The following is a 24,020-nucleotide window of genomic DNA, read 5'->3' on the forward strand; positions in this document are numbered from 1 at the left end:
TGGGATGGCTTGCTACGCAGCAATAGATAAGAAGGTATAAATATAATCAACATCAAGAGAAGGTGGAATATTTGGATTATTTATCCTCCTGAGTGGTGGTTTCCATTTTACACAAAGTCTGAAGTCTTGGAAACACAGGAATCTCTGATGACTTTTCAGCTACTTAGTTCCTTGGACCCTGTTTACTAAGCATCCACTTAGTGCTAGACACAGTTCTAGGCAGTGTGGACGTAACCGTTAACAAACCAGGTGATATCCCAGCCCTCAAAGAGTTTATATTTGATCAAGATGTAAATCAACAAATACTTAATTTCAGATATACACAGTACGGCTCAATGATAATCCCTTGGGACTTTATATATAGCATAATTTTGTACAGAGCCCAGTTTGAGAGAGGCTTATCTGTCTTGAATCCTAGCCACATTGATTTAATGAGGTATTAAATCTGCTTCCCTATCTGGACCCAGGGTCCTGACTCCTAACTGGGACTACATATCTTTCAGACACTTGGATTTTTCAAAAGCCTCTAGTCTAATTAGAATTTTGAGAGTTAGAATTTTGGCCTCAATTCATGGAGGCCAAGGACAGGAAAACTCTGCATTTGGCATCCTTTTCTGGTCCTCACAGAACTCTCCCATGATGTTGGTCTGAAATATCCTGCATTTCAGTTAGCTTATTCATCAGGACACAAGTACAGAACTCAAGGCTGATTTGTTTTCAACCTCTTAAACAAAAACCACAAGATGGAGGTAAGGTGTATTTGATACAATCGGAAATATTTCAAGTATAATTCACACGAAACGTAACTTGGAATATACAAGTGCTCTGATCCATATATTTTAAAAGGCTTTATGTAAACCCTGTGTCAGAAGATAGCCATTAGTTATTGAAGATGGAGGGCAAAGAGATTATATACGAAAAGTATTTTGAGGGACTATCTTGTGCTTCATTAAAATAAATGTTCAGGTTAATTATCTGAAGTAATTAGGAACAAATGAAGAGGAAATCTACAGAAAAAGAAAGCAACCAGAAAGATATCCATCAGATAAGATTTTGAATATTCTTTCACTCTGAATTCTTCTTTGTCAGCTAAACTTATTTTCTAGATCACTCTAATTTCCACAGGTGAGCCTTGTTCACATTCAGTATCAAAACTAATGATGACATTATTATTTTGGTTTCACTCTCCTTTTGGCATCTTTATGTTTCTTCCGACAGTCCTAGAAAAACATAAAACCGAAAGCCTTTGTTAAAAATAGCGGTAAATACTTTCCAAGGTATTTAGGAACTATAAAGTAAAATTTAGGTTATTCAGTGTCAGGGTTGTAGAAGCCATTTTGGAAGTGCTCACTTGGAATGTACAGGGGATATTCAAACTTTTGGCTTTAAGTGTTTACAATGGAAACTGTAATTCAGTCTTTCAAAAGTCTTATGATTTCCTGCTACTTAATAAGCATGGCCAGAACTCATTCCAGTCACTCAATGGGGCCACTCTTCAGTCTCCTTACTGCACCATGGGTTGAATGAATTAAACAACTTAAAACTTCTCTTCCAGCACTATAATTCTGAGCATTTAAGTCATGTTCTCAGTTATCTTAAGTTTCATGCCCTCCTATATTCTTACACCAGGCAAATATTAACACAAAGATAACACCATATCTTTTTTTTTTTTTTTTTTTTTTTTTGCGGTATGTGGGCCTCTCACTGTTGTGGCCTCTCCCGTCGCGGAGCATAGGCTCCGGACGCGCAGGCTCAGCGGCCATGGCTCACGGGCCCAGCTGCTCCGCGGCATGTGGGATCCTCCAGGACCGGGGCACGAACCCGTGTTCCCCGCATTGGCAGGTGGACTCTCAACCACTGCACCACCAGGGAAGCCCCACCATATCTTTTTAATTAATATGGAGACAATGAATATGAAGATGCAACTGCTCACCATACGCAAGCTGTTTGTTCTGGCCTCCCAAGAATTCCTGCTAATATTACTTCCCACTCCTCTCCAGAATAAGTCAGAACCTAAAAGGGGAAAATAAAGAAGGACAAGACAGCCCATTAATATTAAAACAGACAATATTCTAGTGCTGGCATTATCAAGGTCTTCAATTCTAGTTAAGACCATTTCCCCCCCACCCCCCAGCCGATTTATGCTAATTTTCAAAAATATCTTGTTTTCTTTACAAAATGAAAATGTAGAACTGCTAGGATTTTACTGTTTATAAACCACTTACTATTATGTAACTTGGTTTCTGTTTGTGTTAGGCTTAAGAAATGAGTTCATTGGGCCTTCCCTGGTGGCACAGTGGTTAAGAATCTGCCTGCCAATGCAGCGGACACAGGTTCGAGCCCTGGTCCAGGAAGATCCCACATGCCAAGGAGAAACTAAGCCTGTGCACCACAACTACTAAGCCTGTGCTCTAAAGCCCGTGAGCCACAACTACTGAGACCGTGCGCCTAGAGCCAGTGCTCTGCAACAAGAGAAGCCACTGCAATGAGAAGCCCATGTACTGCAACGAAGAGTAGCCCCCGCTCACCGCAACTAGAGAAAGCCCGCGCGCAGCAACAAAGACCCAATGCAGCCGAAAATAAAGAAATAAAATACATTTAAAAAAAAAAAAGAAATGAGTTCATCAACAGCCTGAGTTTTCATGTGAACTTTTTTTCTATTTTTTACTGAAGTATAGTTAATTCACAATGTTGTGTTAGTTTCAAGTGTACAGCAAAGTGATTCAGTTATACATATATATTCTTTTTCAGATTCTTTTCCATTATAGGTTATTACAAGATATTGAGATAGTTCATGTGAACTTTTTAGGGTACTAAAGACTTAGGAGTTTTGTATGTCTAGTATCTCAGCAAACCCCTGGAACAAAACAAGCCCTTGTTGAGGTTAGTGAACAAGTGAGGGAGGTGGCGAGTGGGAGCTTTCAGTTTTCCAGAGCTTTGCAAGTCAACATGCATCTGTCTAACAGAGCGGGCTAAAGCACATGACACTGCAAAGGGTCAGAATTTTTCCCAATCAGTTCTTACTTGGATGCATGTTAGTATATCAGAATGTGCTATGGTGAGAGTTGTACTATTACCTGTTCTATACCATTTAATCAAAAAATTGACTTACCATGAAGTCTCTCATCATTCTTAGAGAAAAAGAAATATCTAGTGGTCTCTTTCTCAGGTAATGATACTTCTCTGAAGTGAGAGAGAAAGAGAGAGAGAATTGGCCACTTAATTTCAATATTTAAGAATGTTTATACTGTAAGTATAAATGAACTATTCCTTAAATATATGTGCTTTGTGTTTTGCTGATTTTTCTTTCCTGAGTTAAAGTGATACCACCCTTTCTCTATTCAACATTCTTCTCTTCTACCTGAAACTTTGGTAACGAAGACTTACTTAAGTACAAGCTCTATCTTCCCTGTGTAGATTGTTGATATTCTCACCCCAGCATTGCTACCCAATTTGCCAGCGTTTCCCATGGGGTAGCAGCCAACGAGCTGAAGCATACTCTTTCCAGATCAAGGACGTCAGTGGCAGGTTTTCTTCCCCATGCACGTCATATCCCCCACCCAGTCTACCCAAGTTTCAAGGAAAAGGAAACATGCTCCCAATTACAAAAAGGCTACAGAACTCTCTGAAGGAGCCAAAAAAAGAAAATTGTCTTGAGAAGCTAAGCTTAGATACTTCTATAACATTTCTAAAGCATGTCTAACTCAGATTTTATGAATTATGAAATAAACCTGGAGAGAAACACATTACTTACCCAGGGCTGGGCTTTTTGTCATCTGTTTCTTCAGTAACATCTTCCTCTTCTGAACTGCTGTCTTGGAAACGAGGGTCTCCCTGCCAGGCAATCTTCCCAGGTTTCACTGCCTCAACTCTATAGGTCTCTATATCGTCATGACAATGAAAGATAACACAATTGTAACCTAACGACCGATTACTTGTGGACACACTAATTTACTTTCACCATGCACTCATATTTCTAAATTTCAAATATCTTAATCATTAATTCAAAATATGTAGTATCTTTTTAGATTTTCAAATATTGAGAGAAGCTATTATCATATTTTTGGGCATTGCTAGGGTGATCTGATAAGGAATATAGTAACACTATAAAAAGATATACAAACTAAAGGTTTATAAATGAGCAACGCAATTTAAAAGAAAAAAAAAAAGCATGGCACCTGTGCTAGCATGAGAAGCCTAAACTGTAACATGATGCAGTGAAACCAGGTTGCCTTCCTGCTTATTCATAAATGAGAAAAGGAACATATCTTTATATTTTCAATTCCCAAAACCTCTTTCTAAAACTGCTGAAAAAGCTTCTGCTATAAGATGTGGGTGATCACCTCACAAGTCCTCATAATTTCCTAAGTACACAAAACACAGCTCCCAGGTTGCTGAGGTGTCTTAGTACTCATTTCAAGGCCACTTTCTCACACTTGGCTCTCAAAGTTAGAAGAATTAAAGACAGTATCTATATCATATCAACTCTGTTCAACAGTTTAGGACTGACCTTGGTACTCAAATGGACAACACAGGCAAGAGAATGAAGTAAGCAGAGCAATGATATATTGTGTCTTATTTAGAACAATTTTGGAAAAACTACTAGATTGCTAGACCTCTCTCTGGAGCGCTACAAAGCTGGCATTTAATACTCTCCTGCTAAACACATGGATACTACTTTAACTGCTGATCTTTAGAGCTTATTGTTAGCTGTGCATGTATTCTCAATTTCTTACTGTGTTAAACACAGCTCTAGGCACAGTACATTTTACAATGAACTTCCAGAAAAGCTACACTTCATCTTAAATAATAGGTGAGGAGCAACTTCCTAAGGAATAGGTGTTTTTAACTTCTAGACTATGTAGGACTTCAGAGGTAAACCTCCTGAAATGGAATGCCGAATTATTTATACTGGTGCTGATACTTTTCTCTAGGTTCTGGCAAATCTCCAAGGATAAAGTTTGAAACAACTGGTGTATTGATGACATAGCATATTTGTATAGAGCAAGGGTTACCTATTTCTTCCCTTTCCCTACCATATAGCACTGGTTTTCCTGAAGTCATGGCTTCTCCAACTGCATCTAAGATACAAAGCTATTTAAATATGTGACTTCTTATATTTCTTCATGACTATTTCTACTCAGCATTAGAAGGGATGCTGCACATTATTCTCTGGCTTCCCTTCATATGGCAGCTATCTAGAAGTTTGCTTCCAAATGCAAGAACAATTTCTTACTCTGTTAAACACAGCTCTAGGCACAGTACATTTATGGTCATGTAATGCTGACTGCAATACTGTAATACTGTTTATACAGATGGAAGAAAGAATCCTTTCTTCAGCTAATATTAAATCATTACAGTTACAGTAGATTCAATCAATTAAGTTCAAACCGCTTTAAATAAAAATGTTTAAAAAAGAAATGTACCTTCCTTTACATTTTTAGTGTGTGAATCAAAAAAGGAGAATGTGAACCCGGTGGGCTGTTCATCCCCAGTCATCAGAGCTGTAGGGTCCTGGACTACTTCGGCTTTCTCTCCATCAGAGTCCTCAATCCAAGGTGTGTTGTCTTCCTTTTCAATGGTATCTTTTGTAGTTTGGAATATTTGTTTTAAATCCGTAGCAATGTTATAGTACATTTCTTTAGATACCTCAGGTAGCTTCTCAGCTTCCTCCCTTTTCTTCTTTCGTTTTGCTTTACTGCATTGACATATATAGAGATATGTGCATCACAAAGAAAGTCAATTTTTGGAAAATTTCCAGAAATCAGGAAAGAAAAACACCTTGGATAACTTTAGTCCCATCCTTTCAACAACCAAGAGGATCTACATATAAAACTCATAAAGGCAGAACCTTAACCAAAAAGCTTTTTATAGACAAAACTAATTCAAACAGCTCCAAGTATTAAACAAGAATCATATTCTCCTATCTCTTATCCTCTGAACTACATTTCAGAAGTCACACCTAAGATATTAGCTATGAGTAAGAAAATTACTTAACTGCAATGGGCCTCAGTATCCTCATTTGTAAAATGAACTATGTTAAACCACATGACTTACAAGACTTTTTCAAATTCTAAAATTCTATGAGTTTTATGACACTGGCATTAAAGGATTTATTCATAATTCTGTTTTAGAAATGCCTTATAAATGTGCTAAATCTAGTCTGGGAATGAAATTTTTCTATTACCATCAACCTGCTCTATATTTAGGAATATGTTTTTCTCTTTGATCTTAAACCAGAGTTACATGGCAGTCTCCAATATTGAGTTTTTAGCTAGTAAAAGATTAAAATCCTCTTTTCTATTAGAGTCTACTCTATTTACTAGGCCAAATATTCTAACTATATTACCTAAAATAATAATGCCCTAAATGATCACCTTATTGGTGGAGACTATCTTACAGAGAGAAACTTTTTTTTTTTTTTTGCGGTACGCGGGCCTCTCACTGTTGTGGCCTCTCCCGTCGCGGAGCACAGGCTCTGGACGCGCAGACCCAGCAGCCATGGCTCACGGGCCTAGCCGCTCCGCAGCATGTGGGATCTTCCCGGACCGGGGCACAAACCCGTGTCCCCTGCATCGGCAGACGGACTCTCAACCACTGCGCCACTAGGGAAGCCCAACATCCTAGATTTTGAACTGACACTATAAAAAGGTGAGACTTCTGGGGAGTCTACAGCAGGGTTGAGCATGTTCTGCATATGGTAGGAATATAAAACAATTTTCGACCAGAGGACAGGTTGTGGTAGTTTAAAATATGTCCACAAATGCCTCAACGCCTCTCTCTTCAGGAAGGAGTGCTTAATCTCCCCTTCCCCTATAAAAGTATGGGTTGGATTTAGTGACTTATTTCAAGAAAATTGAATAAGGCAGATGTGTCACTGTGTGACTTCTAAGACTATGTCATAAAATACACTGTGGCTTCCTCCTTCTATGTCTCTTTTGGGTCAGTGTTATGAGAGCACTTAAGCAGCCTAATGGAGAAGCCAACAAGGTAACTGGCTAACGGCTATGTGAGTGAGTTATCTTGGAAGTACATCACGAGGCTTAGGCAGGCCTTCGGAGACTGAAGCCCCAAGGAACATTTTGACGGCAACCTCTACAGAGACTACCCAGAATCACATTGCAATGTGGAATCCTACATTGCAGGGGATGTTTATGTTAGTTCTACTTTGGTCTGGTATGCGATTCTTTTAAAAAGAAACCTTTAATTTTGGAATAATTTTAGATTTATAGAAAAACTGTGAACAGTGTTCCCAAATAACCTTCACCTAGTTTCCCCTCAAGGTAGCATCTTACATAGATATGATACAATTGTCAAAACTAAAAGATTAACACTGGTCCACTACTATTAACTAAACATAGACTCTGTTCCCAACCCACCAGTTTCTCTACAAGTGTCTTTTTTGTGCCAGGATCTAATTCAGGATACCACAGTGCCTTTAGTGATTTTAAATAGCAGGAAAATCAAGAAATTAAATCAGGCAGTTACTGGTTGCTCCATATATTTGCCATATTTATCAAAATGACAGCATATCTATAAGAAATAGACACTCCTACCACACTAGAGTAGTGCAGTGGATAGAATGGTTGCCTCCAGAAAGATATGTCTGGGCCCTAATTCCTGGAATGTGTGAATATTTTCCTTATTTCGAAAAAAAGGTCTTTGTAATAAAGTTAGGGATTTTGCAATGATGAGATTATCCAGGCAGACTCTAAATGGAATCACAAGTGTCCTTGTAACAGACACAAAGATGAGAGACAAATAGAAATGAGAAGCCCACGTGAAGATGGAGGCAGAGACTGGAATAATATAGTCACAAGCCAAGGAATACCACAGATTGCTGGCAGTCACCTGAAGCTAAGAGAGAGGCACGAAATGGAGTTTTTTCCCCCTGAATCTCCAGAGGGAACACAGCTCTTCCAATAATCTGGATTTCAGACTCCTAGCCTCCAGAACTGTGAGAAAAATTTTTGTGGTTTTAAGTCACCAATCTGTTACAGAAGCCACAGGAAACTAATGTAAGTAGAAGACACCTACTAGAGAAGGGGCACATATCATCATTTCTATGCATGAGAGTCCTTTGTCATAAGTAAGACTCTCCACCACATCAATAATTCCTCTCTTCCCCCTTCCCTGTTCTTAAACTAAATACAATGGGGCCAATGGATGTGATATTGGTTACTATCTACTTTTCTCACTGTCTGAAATGAGATTAATTCATATGAACCGGCTACTAAAAGTAGTAGCTTAATATACCTTTCTTTTGGTTTATCATCTCCTTTTCTTTCATAAGTGGCATGGTCATGCCTTGTTGGATCATAACGTATGATGTCCCTATTAAAGAAAGGAGAGTGATAAGTTGGAAGAGACAATTCAGAACATTAATGCAAAAAACTAATAGCAAATTATAATGCAATACCAGGGCAATTCCATTTTTTGAGCAAGAAAAAGGCACATAATATCAAAGAAGTGTATTAGGAGCTCCTTAGAAGCAATCATATTTTAAATTATCTCATTTTGACTTGTCCTGGATCTTTAAAAATGTTTAATATTATTTGAAACATACTAAAATATATATGGATAAAATGATATGCTATTGGGATTTGCATAAAATATTTCAGTGAGGGAAGTAGGGGGAAGTGAGTAAAGGTATCAAAGAGAAAACTGGTCACATGTTGCTGATTGTAGAAGCTGGGTGATGGTGCACAGGGGTTTCATTACACTAGTCTCTCTAAGTTATATGCTGGAAATTTTCCATAGTAAACAGTTACATTTATTAATATTTAAACAGTTGTCCAGTTTTTTTTTTTACTAATAATAAATACAGAAATAATTTATGATTAGTTTCTTGAAGTGAATCACTAGGTCAAGGTAAGTAAAATTTTAAGGGGCTGATACATGTTGCTAACTGCTCTCCCCAGGAAGTTTAAAATGGCCTCGTTTTATGGCAAAGGAAAAGAGGGCAGAATGGGATGAAACATAAACCATACTTAAATTTCTTAGCAGCTACTGATCCTTTGCTTGTAGAACTGCTTAAGTTGATGTGCAAAACACTCTGCACAACATTCAGGGCTTTCAACTTTTCTGCAGCAAGCTCTTCTTCCTCAGCAGTTTTCTTTTCATTTATTTCTTAGAGGGAAGAGGATAATTAGTCATCTCTTGGCAAACATAACTTGAGAAGTCTCAATAATCAAATATTTATGAAGCACGTAAACACGTGCAAAGCACATTAAGATATGAAGAGGAAAAGTTAAACCTTGTTTTGCTAACCCCCCTATCCCCAAGATCCCCAATGTCATAGTGAATCTAGAAACTGCATGACCAGCAAACAAAATTCCCATTTCTGTTTGTAATTATAAAAATGAAATCTGAATTTAATGGCTTTCAGTGGCAAGTCTAAAAGTTTTTAAGGTAAAGATTGACAAATGTAATAGAGCAAGATACTAATTATAAAACTAAAGTGATTAGAGATTCTTTGATTTTTTAACTTTCTAAAAATTAATCTAAATTACATGTAAATCTAAAAATGAAAGATAGTGAAAGATGCTAATTTTACTGACTATTAATATGATGTTAGTAGACAGTTACTTTAGCCTTTAGATTCAGTAATAAATATTGCAGGAAGAAAACCTACACACAGGGCACTGTGGAAGCCTAGAAGCTTGTTATCCTTAGCTACTAGAAACAGACAAATATCAGAGAACAAAGTTAAACATTTAACAGCTAGTTTGGATTATAGATAGAAATACAAAAGAAGTCTAAGTAAGCCTTAAAGACCTTTTCAAATTACTGCAGGATATAAACAACCAAGTAACAGAAATAAACAGAATAAAATGCTGATTTGAATAGTTCTCTATAGAGATGACCCAAACGTGTCTAAGGGTTCAAAAGAGGTAAATATTATGTTCAATTGGATTAAGAAATATTTTATAAACCAGGTGGAGTCTAAGGTAGGAAAGACAAGTAGATCCCCCGAGGAGGGAGGAGAGCATGCCAGGCAAGGGAAAAAATGAACACATACATTGAAATAAGAAAGTTCAAAGAGTTTACACTGCATTAGGTTAAACCATATGAAACTGCTAATATTCAACAATTTTTGACTTCAAAAAATGGTACTTTCAACTTTACCCTAATATTGACCATTAGGAAATAGAACACAATGCTAGAAAGGGCTCAAGGTATTTGTAGACTGGCTGCAAGGTATTTGTAGGCTGCTTACCTGCAGGACAGTCTTTGTGCAACTCACAAAAAATTCAGCTTCAAAAGTTGGGAAGGAAAGAAATAAAAGACAGAGATTCTATGTCTGACTGCCCTAAGAATGGAAGTACCATCAACAGAAACAGAAGGGTCCAGAGCACCTGAGAGAGAGTAAATTCAGTTTGGGATTTGCTGCATTTTAACACGTGTTCAGGGACGCCTGTGAGAAATATCCATCAGGCATTGAGAAAAGAGTAATTGGGAGCTCAGCAGAATAGGGGCAAAGATGACCCAGATTTGGAAAATATTCACGCACAAAAGAAGGTTAGGGGCTTCCCTGGTGGCGCAGTGGCTGAGAATCTGCCTGCTAATGCAGGGGACACGGGTTCGAGCCCTGGGCTGGGAGGATCCCACATGCCGCGGAGCGACTAGGCCCGTGAGCCACAACGACTGAGCCTGCGCGTCTGGAGCCTGTGCTCCGCAACGAGAGGCCGCGACAGTAAGAGGCCCGCGCACTGCGATGAAGAGTGGCCCCCGCTTGCCACAACTAGAGAAAGCCCTAGCACAGAAACGAAGACCCAACACAGCAAAAATAAATAAATAAATAAATAAATTAATTAATTAATTTAAAAAAAAAAAAAAGAAGGTTAAAGCCACAGGGACTTACAGAACCTTTACATATCTAAAGGCAAAGCGAAAATTAGGAACCAAGAATTAAGAAGAAAATAAGGACGTTATAGTGCAATGGAAGCAAAGGGAAGAGAACAGTTCAAGAAGGAGGATCAACAGTGACAAATGCTACAGGCAGGCTGAAGAAGCTTGGGAAGGTGCCACTGCATCTGGTGAACCAGTTAGTATGTGCAGGGAACGCATACTGAAGAGTTGTAAAGAGACAGACAAAAGTGGCAGAAGTTAGAAAGTAAACTCTACGTATAGCTTCTAGGCTATTCCCAAGGTTTTGTCCATTCCTGTTTTCAACATGGAATTTTGAGTGAGAAGCTCTGACACGTAATTTGCTGTGGATCCTGGAGAACTTACTCTCTGAACACTTGTTTTCAGAAGTGTACAATATACACAATAATCACCTCAAAGAATCAAGAGCATCATTTCCAGAGGTGGTATTTTCAATAAAAAGCCAACTGCTTCTAAATTAGGTGCAATTTATTTTTTCATTTCAGGTTTAGAACTGAAAAAAGATGGGAGTGGCAACTTGAAGACTGGCAGGGTTGAAGAAATGGCTTTTTGAACCTGAGACCTATGTCTGTAGAAAGAGGGAAGAGACAGAAGAAAGGGAAAGTATGAAGACGCACATAAGAAAGGAGGTTAACAGGAGGCATGAATGAGGAAGATTAAGATGCAGATTAGATTAACTCACGAAGAGGAAGAAAGTAAGGACAGAGTAGTTCTGAGATTGGAAAGGAAAGCAGGGAGCTCACTTGAGGTGGCCATCCTCAAGTGAGGATGGTAGGAGGTAGGAGGTAAGGTCTTTGGCAAAGGATAAGAGGAGAAGATCTTGTAGAGAAAGTTTGGAACCACTGGCGTGGAAAATGGTATAGGAAGTAAGAGCAGAATCAGGATGCTTCTGGTAGCATCACTGCTGTTAGACATATTCACATGGGATGAATTTACGTAGAGTGACATTCAATGGTACATTGTTTTTAAAAACCCGCACCCAGCACGCACGCTGGAAGGAAGATAAACGTTTCCTTTAAGTAAGCCGAGCGTGATGTAACTGTCTTCCACAGCCTCACCAGGACCTGATCTACTGCCAGGTAGGGTCCTTGCCTTCTCTCTAATGCCAGGGACAGGATGATGGAAGATGGTATCTTTGGTGGATGCTAACTATTCCCATCTTTTCTGGCAGCTTCAGGTAATTAAAATTTTACAAATAAATTAGTATGTACAAACAAACTCAAGAAGTATCGAGTAAGCTAACTATTGGATTACAAGCTCCACAATTCAGTGTCTTGGGGTACAGAGTTTCTCTATGTGTTAAGTGAAGAAGCTAGACTACGTGACTTCTCAAGGTCCCCCAGCTCTGACATCAGGACTGTTTGTTTGGACAATAAGGCATTTACCTTCCTGTTCCTCTTCACTATCACTTTCTAGAAATCGGGAGTCCATGCGAAATCTGTCATCAGTGCCAAAGTGAGACTGCAAATCCATGAGCTATAAGACAAAACACAAAGACAACTGACAGCCATATTCTCAAGAAATTACTTATAAACAAGACCTTCCAAGTATACCTCCATGCCATGAAATTCACTACATTAATGTTCGCATAACCTCACCTACCCATGAACCAATCAGAGAGGGTCATGGAGGACTCACTATCAAAATAAACACCTTAACACTGGAGTGTGGGTCAAGGTCTGCCTGCACTAACCCAGATTTAAGGACTATGTCGAAAAATAAGGACATGTTGCAAGTTTTATTCTTTTCAGTCTTCACTAACCTTCTGTCCAGCTCTGCCCTCAAACTGAGGTTTAATTCTGAACCTGTTACTGTCATCTTCGGAACCAGATTCCTCATCATCGCTGCTGTCAAAGAGCTTCCCAGAGGCTCCACCCACGGACTCCTGTTACATAGGTAAAGACAGAAACATTTATTAATAACCAAGACAGTATTTCCTTCATTTTGTAATCTTCCTCCTCACATGTATGGAACAACAACCCAGATGCATCTCCCAGGAAAGACTGGATGGTGGTTAGAATGGAAACTTCTGACTCAGTGATATCTACTTGGCCCCTTGGGTCACTAAATCCAGAGGCTCCTAATGCAGCCTGGAATGGGGCGGGGGGAGTTATTAAATGTGTGAACACCTTCTGCAGGGTTTCACTAATATTGATGTCACTTTGCAGATGATGTGGAGGATAGATTTATGTGGGAGAAAATCTCTAAGGCCCCTGTGGTATCCATGCGTGATGGTCAGGGGAGCCCTGGGTTTCACTGTGGCTCCCAGAGGATTTTACGTTGAGCCCAGCATTTGTGTGCAAGTCTTGGTATGCAACATGCAGAAATGGATCTGCAAAAGTATAGGAATGCCCACCCTAAATTTCTTACTTTTACTGGTTCCTCTCCTGGATGGTTTTGCTCCTGAGTGGATGTCTCCTCTGTTTCACTTTCACTGTTGGAACCAAAGATGATGTGCGTTGGCTTGTCCTCTGAATAACCATCCTAGAGTGGGCATCAAAAGCATTACCCTTAAGACAACCCCTCATCTCCTTCCCCTAGCAAGTCTATTTCTGACCCTATTTTCTTATCTAGTGAATGCTGCCATCATCCCAAGATAGAAACTTCTCTTTCTCTCCATTTCCAGTTTATCACCAAGTCCCATCAGTTGGACCGTCTTGCTACTTTAAAAATATATTCCCACTGTCACTGCCTTGGTTCTGGCTCAAGACCTCCCAAAGGCTGTCTGTCCCATTTGATTTGTTGTTCTCGTCATGTCCTGAACCATCTTTCCCAAACAGAAGTTGGCAACCTTCTTCTGTCAAGGGCCAGAGAGTAAATATTTTAGGCTTTGCAAGCCACATACAGTTTTGGCTCTCTCTTCTTCTTCTTTTTTAAACCCTTTAAAAATGTAGAAACCATTCTTAGCTTGGAGGCTCTTCCAAAATGGGCCATGGGCTAGTGGCTTGTGAGCTCTAGTTTGCCAACTCCTGTTCCAATATATACACAGCTAATCTCCATTCCCTTGCTTCAAGTTCTTTAGACTTTTCACAGCCTTGAGAATAAAGTCCAACCCCTGTAGCCTCTTCACACCTCACCCCTACTTCTCTCTCTCATCTCACTTCTCACCATCTTGTACTCTGTATATTTAATCACACTGATTGTAACTATTCACTTTTGTACCAACTGTTCCTTTATCTTGGAATGCCTTTCCTCTCTCTTTGCACCCTTTTACCTCTGCCAGACCAATTCCCCCTGATCCTTTCACACTGGACTCAGTTCAGCTGAGGAAGCGCCGGCTCCCCACCCCCCTCTGCCCCACCACTGCCAACAAATTGGTATCAGTGTTGTCAGAGCACACAGGCGCACTTCTTTCTCATCCCGTGGAACTGAACTGTGACCTTCTGTCCACCACGCGGTAAGCCAACACCAACCACCTAACAGTGATCCTCTCTGTAAATCTGGCACTTGCTGTGAAGGCCTGCAATTTCATAGGTAGTTAACAATTGTTGAAAGAATGAATAAAGACTCATTACAGTAAATCTTGGTAAGATGTGAATCACTGGGCAAGTGATTTATACGTAAATTCAGACATATTAGGACATATCACTTAACTGTATCAGTTACGGCTTCTAAAGTGATATCCGGATATACTAAAGATACAAGGACACAAAACACAAACATTCAGCTCTAAAGGAGCCTGCTTACCTTCGTGGGAAAGAAAGGTTGGACTTGGAGACGAGGTCTTGTTAAACCCCTAGACTGAAAATATACTCACCAAATTTGCCAGAGCATTGTGAACCAACTTCTTCTGTACTTCTTTGGCTTTCCGCCTTGCCTCTAAGGCTGCCAAACGCTTCTGATTATCTTCAGCGTGCTTATCCTTAGCATTAACATCTGATGAACCATGAACAGAAAGTGGGGAGTCAGTTTTGCTTCCCTGAGGGTCTCTCCTGGAGGAGACCTCTGGTGATTTCTCAGGGGCCTTGCGGCTGCACAGATCACGCCTCTTTTCGGAGCTCTCTCCTGAATTTCCAGTCCCGTGGCAACAGTCTTCAGCAAAGTCTCTCCTGGGAGTCTTGGCACCAAGACTCAAAGATTTCTTATCTTTTAGTGGCAATAGACTAGAAATAGGATTTTCATTTCCCTTTTCTGAACTGCTAGGGAATACCACCTTGTGAGCCTGGCTCTCAAAAGTAGACTGTCTCTTTTGAGGCTGAATTTGGTTTGAGTCATTTGCCTTCTTTGCACGTTGGAAAAGAGTCAGTTTACTTGATGGGCCATTAGCATACAAGGACCATTTTTTCATGGACATGCTCCTGGGATCCTCAAGTTTCAAGGATTTATGATCTTTATTAATATTGTTAGAGGCAACACTCTCTTTCAAGGATTTTTTCACTGATTCCTTTCCATAGAGACAGCCTACTCCCTTGAAAGCCTGGAATTTTGGCTTTAAGGTACTTTCCGTTGGTTCCTGTTTTCCACGTGGGTTCTCTTTTCCTTCTAAAAGGGAAGCCACAATCTCCTCAGGATGAATACATTGTTGGCCTCTGTGGAGGCCACCTGGAGTTCTGTGGCTCTTGGAGGCCCTGTCAGACTTGGCAGTGGTTTTCCGGCCATGGCTCTCAGTATCTTCTTTTGGCGCCTCCTGGTTACTGCCAGCCAACTGTTCCAAATCAGCTAAAGTGAGATTCATATGGAGACAGGTTTTCATCATGGTGTTATACTCCTTATCTCCTTCAGACTCGGTTGATTCTGATACAGAATCAGCATCTTCACTGCTACTGGACTCAGTCGGAGATTCACAACTAAGAGGCTTAATTCTGCGACTGAGGGCTATCTCTTTGTTTTTTCTTTTTTGTACTTTAATACAATCAACAGAAAGATCACACCTTTTTCTATTTTTCAAATAAGTTTTCTTGTGCATAGACTTTTCTGTTTGTGAAAATTCTACACTGTTTTTGATCTTTTCCGAATTTTTTTTCATTGCAATGATTTCATCTGTATCTCCTGAATCAGAGTCACAATCATTTCCCATAACATTATCTTCACTACTGAGGCAAAAGACATTATTTTTGATGCCTAAACCTGTTGAAGTATGAAATTTGTGAAAATGTGATTTAAAATCATCTCTTACAACTTCAAAGGGATCATTTTCCGATCCATTTATTGAGGACCATGTAGTTTTCTCTAGGTTTTCCTCTCTTGCAATCATTAGTCTTAATTCATCTTCAGAATCAATATCATCATCAGACATGCTATTTCTCTTTTTGGTAGTTTCTAAGTCAGAAGTCTGAAAAACTACATTTTTAAGTTTCTGACTATCAGAATCAGGTACACAGGGTGATTTAGGAGTAATGGAATTATGAGGTGTATTTTGTGCAGCCTGCTGTTGTATTAAATGTGGACTCTCCATTATGCTACTAGGTTTTGGTCTCAAAGCCAGAGATGCAGTGGAACCCTCATTCTTCTGCACTTTTATTATCTTCTTGGCAGGGCTGTGAAAGTCAGAGAATTCTCCTCGTCGTTTCTTACTCACAGGATCATTCCCTCCTTCCAATTCCCAAGTGAGGCTGGATATAGGGATAGCATTTGTGAAATCATCCCCTATTTTCTTTAGGTTGTGGCAGTATTTTGAGGGATCATACTTTATGATGTCACCAACAGTCAAGGAAGAAAACAAAGGCACTAGGTTTTAGAAAAACCTATCAAACTGGTAAAGCAAAAAGAATACTGTTTAATCTTGAGCAAGTCATTGACTCATCTTACCCTCAGTTTCCTATCAAACAAAATAAGGACTTAATTAGGTGATGCAGGGTCTTTGGAACTGACATGTCCATGGCATGTCCAGAGTGAAAAACAAGAACCATCACTATTAATTGGCAGAAATTACTTGGGCTGCATGTGTATATCACAGCAAACTGATTCAGATTATATTCTAGGTACAAGAGGTCACAAGACTTTTCTGTAAATCTGAGAAGTCTATCTACTGAGCTAATACCATAAAGCGGAGTATAGAGAGGAACCCAGAGGGGGCACAGCTAGATACTAAGTGTTGGTATCTCAAACTTAAGACTCAAAGATTCTCCAACTTTTTGGCCATTCCTGTCTTCTCAATGCTGGCTCATCCTAGATCTGATTCTCTTAGCTCAATGACATCCATTTCACATTTTACTCTCTCTCTGCATTTTGTAGGTCTTTCTTAGAAGGCTAATAATTCTTTATCAGGTCTTTGTTGCTGACATTGTCCAGAAAGATTCTAGTTAATGTCACTGTGCTGTAGTGACAGCTGGCATTTGCTGATTTCCTAAAACATATGAATAGACAAGTATAAGTTGCTTTAATCTATCACTACTGAAAAGTCCCTTTGTTCATTTAGTAACTACTGAATATATGGGCAATTATATGTGAGGTGTGCCAAGCAGTGTCTATTGTCTCTTGGCTTTACACTGCCCTTCCAAATCCTCCTCTTTGCTGTCAGCGGTACCATTGGTGGGAAGCTGGAAGGTGAAGAAGAAAGAAGTATTTCCCTGACTTTAGTGCCACTGGCAGGGACAGCAGAACCAGCAGCTGTGGCCAGGGCTCCAGGGGCCTCAATAGCCGTGAACAGTGAGGACACACCTCTGTTCGAAATACCTGAAATTGCTTCTGCTTCCCATGACACACAGGGTTAGAGCTAAAAGAATAGAGAAGTCCTCTGCCCAGAAGTCCATGACACTAGGAATTCAAGGTCTTAGACAATCTGACCTCATTTCCTCAGGGGAATGGGCATCTGAATTTGCTCATACTGGGTTCCATACTATTTCTCCATCCACCATTCTTCTGCCTGTCTACACATTTCTACCTACTATTTTCCTCTCTCCTAGACTCCTTCCTATCTCTTTTCTATTAATGTGAAACTTATCCTACTTCCTCTAAAGCCTTCTTTAATGATTGTGCTGTGTTCCCTTGCCCTTCTTTAGCTCCTTTGGCAATGGCTTTGAATCCATGTCAAACACGAAGAATGAGGTATAAATTAGTAAGTCAACGTGCTTCTTTAACAATCATCAATTGTATCACTTGCATAAAACCTAATTACATTCTCTCATTATCCTCTAATTGTTTCATACATGTAGGTAGGTGAGTCTTACCTTACTTAGAAATTGGGAACATAAAAACTGTTAACACAAACATCTAAAGATTTACTGACAGAGGCAGTGAAATTCTAAAGGCATGAAGTAAACTTTTGCAAATATCCACATCGTAGTAAACAATCATTTCTCTGAAAGGTCAATTGCTAAGGATATTTTACGTTTATGTTGATTCTTTAGGTGAAGGACAGGTAAGACTCTTCCAAATTTACTCACAACCCAATTCTAAAAGAAAAAAAAATACATTTACTATACTTGTCACAAATGGAAAAGATTAATCACACTGCATAAATGTCACTTAAAAATATTTGAACTCATAGTGGACCACGATTACCGTTGGGTTTAGTTTTCTGATAATGAAACACGAGTGCTCAAAAAAAGTGTATCAGGAAAGGAAAAAAAAAGAAGGAAAATTGGGGCAGTTATCGATCCCATATAAACCATGTAGGATGCTACACAAATAACAGCCATTAAAAAGGCAAACGTGGGACCTGCCTGCACTCCTCACCACCTATGCCCCCTGGGAGACTTGCCTCCACTTGGGTTTTGATTTCTCTTTCTAAAACGGGGGAAAACTGTGCTTTCCCAAGAGTTGTAAATGCATTTGAAGACCATAAAGCACTATCTATGTTAACTGCTTCAAAGCAAGAGAAAAAAGCAGTTGCTTTAAAACATGATGCTCACGGTCACCTGGTCTCAGGAATTGGTTCCTGAGCCACTCAGGCTACCAGAGGAGACTCACTTTGTGCCCTGGTACTTCTGTCCCTGGCACAGCTTTCACATGGAAATCCACCACTCCCATCTTTTCTAACAAGTTGGTGTTGCTTGTTGTTGATTTTCCTTTCTCTGCTTTTGCTTCTTTTCTCTCCTGGGCCAATCTGAATCCAACAGAAAATATAAATAAGAGTTAAAATAACTAACCACACTATTAACAGTGCTTCTGTTTTGTTTTTTAATACTGTAAAGCTGTTTAACTTTATAGAGATCATTTAGGGTCTCTCAGTTTTTCCCTTTCAACTTATGTACTTTTGGCATTTTATCTATCCTTAATCTTTTCACTCTTCCTTATGAGGAAGAGGTGTCTTTCAGAGCCTAATATGCTAAGTCTTGAATATTTCTACTCTCACAACAAAGAGAATGCAGAACGCCAACTCAACCTTCCAATTCAAACTCCGCCACCTTATACAGGCCTGGTCAACTGTGTTGACCAATTCTCATTGGTCTCTTTGCCCCTGGTCTGTCGCCCTTATATTCCAACTTCCAACATTCATGCTCCCCAGGCACAACTGCATAGATACTCCAAGGCAGCAGCGCTGTGTGCTCACCTGCTCAGGACTAGGGCCCCGGTTCCTGCATATAACAGGCAGCAAAGTGCTGCTGAATGAAGATCTCATCACTACCCTGTTCACAGAGGCCCCCAGCTGAAGAACAAAATCAAATGCTCACCTTCGTCACCAGACCACTCCCTCAAAACTTAGTTTAGACCTTATTTTTCCTTGTGGCATTTCTTTGGCCCAGAACAATCTTAAAACGCTCTTGGTCACTCCATCTGTACATTCCTAAAATATCTCCTATTTTGGAAGCACCCAATCTCATACAATCTTTTCTCCCTAAGAATACTTTTAGGATTTAAAATGCTTTAATAGTTTTTACATTGCCTTGTTCTTAAATCACATGCATAATTAATCTTATGCCTCTCATACAGGGATTTCCTATTATCTTTATGTTTTTGTATGACACTTTCATTAACAGCCTAAAGTCAACTTAAGCAATTTGGTACTATTAAAATTTTAAAAGGGCTTAACTATATGACATAGCAACTCCTTTTGTTGACATAAACCCCCGAGGGACCATCCTCAAGAGTCTTCTCTTATCAAGAGGAAGTGGAAATGGTCTAAATGTCTATGAGTGGGCGTTGACTAACTACACTGTGGCACAGCCATTTTCTAAAATAGTACTAAACAGTCATTACAAGAAGGGGGAAGACCTACATCATCACAAAAGGTTGTGTTTAAAAAGCTGAAATAAGTATATATTTTTATGGGTTAAAATATATGTATATAGGAGCATTACATTATCTTCTTTGGTGGGGTCTGGGGTCACAGGGAGTCACAGTTAAGAAGGATTTTAGCTCTACTTGTAATGCATATATTTGCTAAAACTGTAATAATACATTATTTGATAGTTTCAAATCAATTAAGTGAACATATAAAACCACTTACAATATAAAAAACATTGGGTCAAATCATGTAGAGCAAATCTTACCTGTGTAAAAAACTTTCCTTTGCTAGCTGAATTTGTAGAGTTCCACCTTTCCATTTTGTTTTATTTAAAACAGACATACCTATAAAGCAAAGAATCAGTACCCAAGTACATGGCAATGCAAAAATATATTTCAGCATGTGCTTTTACTAATTAGTTAGTACCAAAAAAAGAAAACCTGCTTATCACAAAGACACAGAGGAAATAGGATAAAGAAAATGAGACCTGGAAGGAGAAGGCTTAGGTCCCATTCTCATCTTGACCACTTATTAGATCCTTACACCCCCTACCTCCCCATGTAATTGAAAGATTTGAATGAGGCAAATGTGTAAACCATAAAGCAAAATTTGTCATTTGTTTATAAAGTAATGTCAGGAATCTGTGGCAAATGGCTGGTATTTATTTAACATTTCACTGTTATTTCCCACACTAAAACTATAAAACATTAATGTAATTTTCTTAGAGTGAATCAGAGGACACTGGAATCCTGCAGCACCTCACTTTTATTTATCACCTCATACCAATTATCACTGTGAAACTTGCAGACATATTAGCTGCAAGCAACTAAACTGTGTTTAAACTACTGTGCCCTAGTAGTTGATTTTTCTCAACATCTGCTATCAGCTTCCTTAATAATTACCACTAACAGAAATTTCTATGAGGTAGGTACTATGCTAAGCACAAAGATATTATTCAACTTAATCTTCACAGTAATATTATGAGATAAGCAGTATCTTGGTCATACATCAGATAAGCAAACCGGGTCTTCTAGTTTAAATAAACTGCTAGGTCACACAGCAGAACTGATGTGTTCTTAACTGCAACGTATTTGTCATATCTATTTCCTAACTGAACGAATCAATTTTTTGCAAATGAAATTACAAAAGGCCAATGGCCCTCCTTCTCTATTAGCATGTTTCCCGCTCCGTGTCTTTTGACTTTTCAGTCTCCAAATAATTAGAATGCATTACTACATCAGTGGAAGTATGAATTATCTCCCCCTCTTTATTCACTGAAGGTCACAGGTGGCCCTCAGCTTTATTAAACTTATCGATGGAGGTTTCATAATTTCAAGGATATGATCTAATAAGGGCATATTCTAAACCCCTCTCCTAACAGCATTTAATAAGAAGAATTAGTTGCCTGAGAAATGAACACACTGGGGAGGTGGGTATTTCATAATATCCAGTGGGATATGTGTAACAGGCAGTTTCTATTAAAGTGTGGTCCCTTATCCACAATATTTGAGAATGTCATTTTTGAGCAAACTCACTGGCAATGTGCTACCGTATGTCATTCACTATGGAATGAACCTAAACCTCCTGAATTGTAGGATATGGAAATTCTCTTGATCGTGGTTGACCCTCAGGATGAGTTAAAGGTGGATGTTTAGATTTAGAACAAAAGTTATTCCAAATTACATGGTGACATGGACTGGTAAATAGTATAGAAAACATTCATTACATTTTTTCAGGTCTGCTTCTGCTACTCTGATGTTGACATATGCAAAGACTTTCTGTGGGTTTCCTAAAAAAAAAAAAAAAAAAAAAATTAAATTCGTACCCAGAGAACAATGTAAAAATTATTAAGTTTCTAAATTTAAAAAAGAGCTCTTAGGAACTTACTCTTTCAAAGGAAAACCTTGTTTATTTATCATTGGATACAAAGATTGCATTTTTTTAAAAGCATGATTATCTAAATATTCCAAAAGAAAATACGTAAGAGAAAAATGTTAAGTACTCAGTTAAGGAAACACTTTGCATGTTTGTATGTTAGTGATATTCTACTTAACAGGACCCTACTAATTATTAGAATTTTAGCTCTGAAAACTGAAAGCTACATGTTTCAGAAATTGGATGTTTGGAAATTCCCTGGCAGTCCAGTGGTTAGGACTCCCCGCTTTCACTGCTGAGGGTCTGGGTTCAATCTCTGGTTGGAGAACTAAGATCCCAGCAAGCTGTATGGCCAAACCCCCCCCACCACCACCACCACCACAAAAACAAAAACCGGATGTTTGGGAATTTAGAAATTTTTGATTTCAGAAACGTAATTCTGGGCAAGTTCCAGGTCACACATAACACCTGCAGAACATAGGAGGGGGAGGGATGGGGGTGGGGGGTTACTACAACAGTATCATGTAATGAGATACATATCACTTTCAGTGTTCAGGGCTAACATTCATCTCTTGGGTTCCTTTATTTTGTGATACTTGACTTCAGTTATATTTGCCTTTAACTACCCATGAAGAACTATAAATTTACCTTGGTCATCTTTCCGAGTGATGATTTCCACATCAGAAACTTCTCCAAATCTGCTGAACTGATTTTGTAGGTCTGCCTCAGAAATATTCTGGCCAAGGCCACCCACAAAAAGGCGCTTCGTTTCTCTGTTGGCTTTCATCAAGGCTGGGCATACACTCAAGTATTTCTAGTGGAAAAAATAATTATCTACAGAGAAGAGCTCTTTCCCTTAAATCCTCTCAAATCTAAACTAAACAAAACAAACAAAAACCCTCAACTCCTTTCCCTGAACCTTCTATGCCAAACTGGTTGCCTGGAGCTGTGTTTCACTTCCTATTGTATTGCTCCAAATTTTATCTCCGGAGACTCCGTTCAAGGCCTACATCCACGTTCTTCATGAATGCATTTTGGAACAGTACCTCTACACAGACACAGGTACAGGCACATACTTTCCCTCTAAATGACCACAATATTACACTCTACTCCTCCCGATTTTACTTATCCATATTGTTAGGTGTTTTTCCTTTATTCATTCACTTTAACAAACGCTGACAGAAATGGGATGGGACAGGTTAGCACACGAAAAGATAAAAAGCTCTCAATCCTCAAGCTCCTCACAGTCACATAAGAAGTAAGCCAATGCAGCAATTGCAATACTATGTCACAACAGAAATATCTACAAAGTGCTGTTCAGGCATAAAAAGAGCAACTGATATCATAACTAATACAGACTTTTTAAAAAACACTGAGTGCCAGCGTTGTACAAAATAGTTTGCAGGCATCTTTTTTCAGATTAGCAGGAGAGGTTAAGTCACTTTCCCAATGCCATTCAGAGAATTAGCGGTGAAGCCAAGATTATAACCCAAATCTAATTTCAGAACCTGTAATTCTTTACACTAGGGAGATTGTTGGATTAGAAGGGACTCAGGAAAACTCTTCCAGAGGTACTGAGATTTGCAGCTTTTCATGAGATCTCTAATCTCATTTAGCACCCGGCTGGCGCTCAGCTCCCTGACTCCTCCCACGCGCGACCCCAAAACAGCGCCAAAAGCCCTGAGCATCGCTCCTGATCTAGGCGTGAGCCACGGCCTACATCTTCCTGGTAGCTTCCTCCGCCCCCAACCTACCCACCCTAGCCTTCTTCCTCTGAGCAGACTCAAAGACGAGAAGGGAGAAGGTAGGCCAGATGGCCTCGGCACATCCCATGCCCCAAACCCACTCCTCACCACTTCGTTTTTCACATCCCGCGCAGTTTAGGGCCGTAACTTCTAGTCACGTGTCCCAACAAGTGTTGCCTCTCTTACTTCCTACTAGATTTCCAACCCAGCATCCTAAGGTTCCACTACCACTCTCAGTTCCCCAGTGCTCTTTATTTCGTTTCCAGGCTTCTGGGAGACCGCGATCCCTCCGCTCTCTGCCTCAAAGTCCGCGAAGGACCCCAAACTAAAATTCCCTAATTCAAAATGCAGAGGGTTATCACCTTGTGCTCTCCTGGATATGGTCGGCGGAAGTGAGGGAG

General features: G+C 39.4%; 1 protein-coding gene across 3 annotated transcripts; it reads right to left on the reverse strand.

Moving 5' to 3' along the window:
- Positions 1 to 837: 837 nt before the first annotated feature.
- On the reverse strand, positions 838 to 23,998 carry NOL8 (nucleolar protein 8). Of its 3 annotated transcripts, none has more exons than XM_081237568.1 (17): positions 23,982 to 23,998; positions 22,523 to 22,688; positions 21,726 to 21,788; positions 20,265 to 20,343; positions 18,742 to 18,877; positions 18,154 to 18,224; positions 14,648 to 16,523; positions 13,261 to 13,374; positions 12,653 to 12,775; positions 12,276 to 12,366; positions 8,991 to 9,129; positions 8,257 to 8,334; positions 5,427 to 5,698; positions 3,755 to 3,881; positions 3,113 to 3,183; positions 1,934 to 2,013; positions 838 to 1,220 (listed from the first exon to the last, which is right to left on the reverse strand). In XM_081237568.1, exons 2-17 carry the CDS (start codon positions 22,659 to 22,661, stop codon positions 1,170 to 1,172), a joined length of 3,510 nt encoding a protein of 1,169 aa, XP_081093694.1. In that variant the 5' UTR covers positions 22,662 to 22,688; positions 23,982 to 23,998; the 3' UTR covers positions 838 to 1,169. The 3 variants fall into 3 exon arrangements, with proteins under 3 accessions (XP_081093694.1, XP_081093693.1, XP_081093692.1); XM_081237567.1 differs by lacking the exon at positions 23,982 to 23,998 and adding an exon at positions 23,728 to 23,928; XM_081237566.1 differs by lacking the exon at positions 23,982 to 23,998 and adding an exon at positions 23,633 to 23,715.
- Positions 23,999 to 24,020: the final 22 nt, after the last annotated feature.

Source organism: Mesoplodon bidens (genome assembly GCF_964165515.1).
Source record: "Mesoplodon bidens genome assembly, chromosome: 6".
In the NCBI taxonomy this organism is placed as follows: domain Eukaryota; kingdom Metazoa; phylum Chordata; class Mammalia; order Artiodactyla; family Ziphiidae; genus Mesoplodon; species Mesoplodon bidens.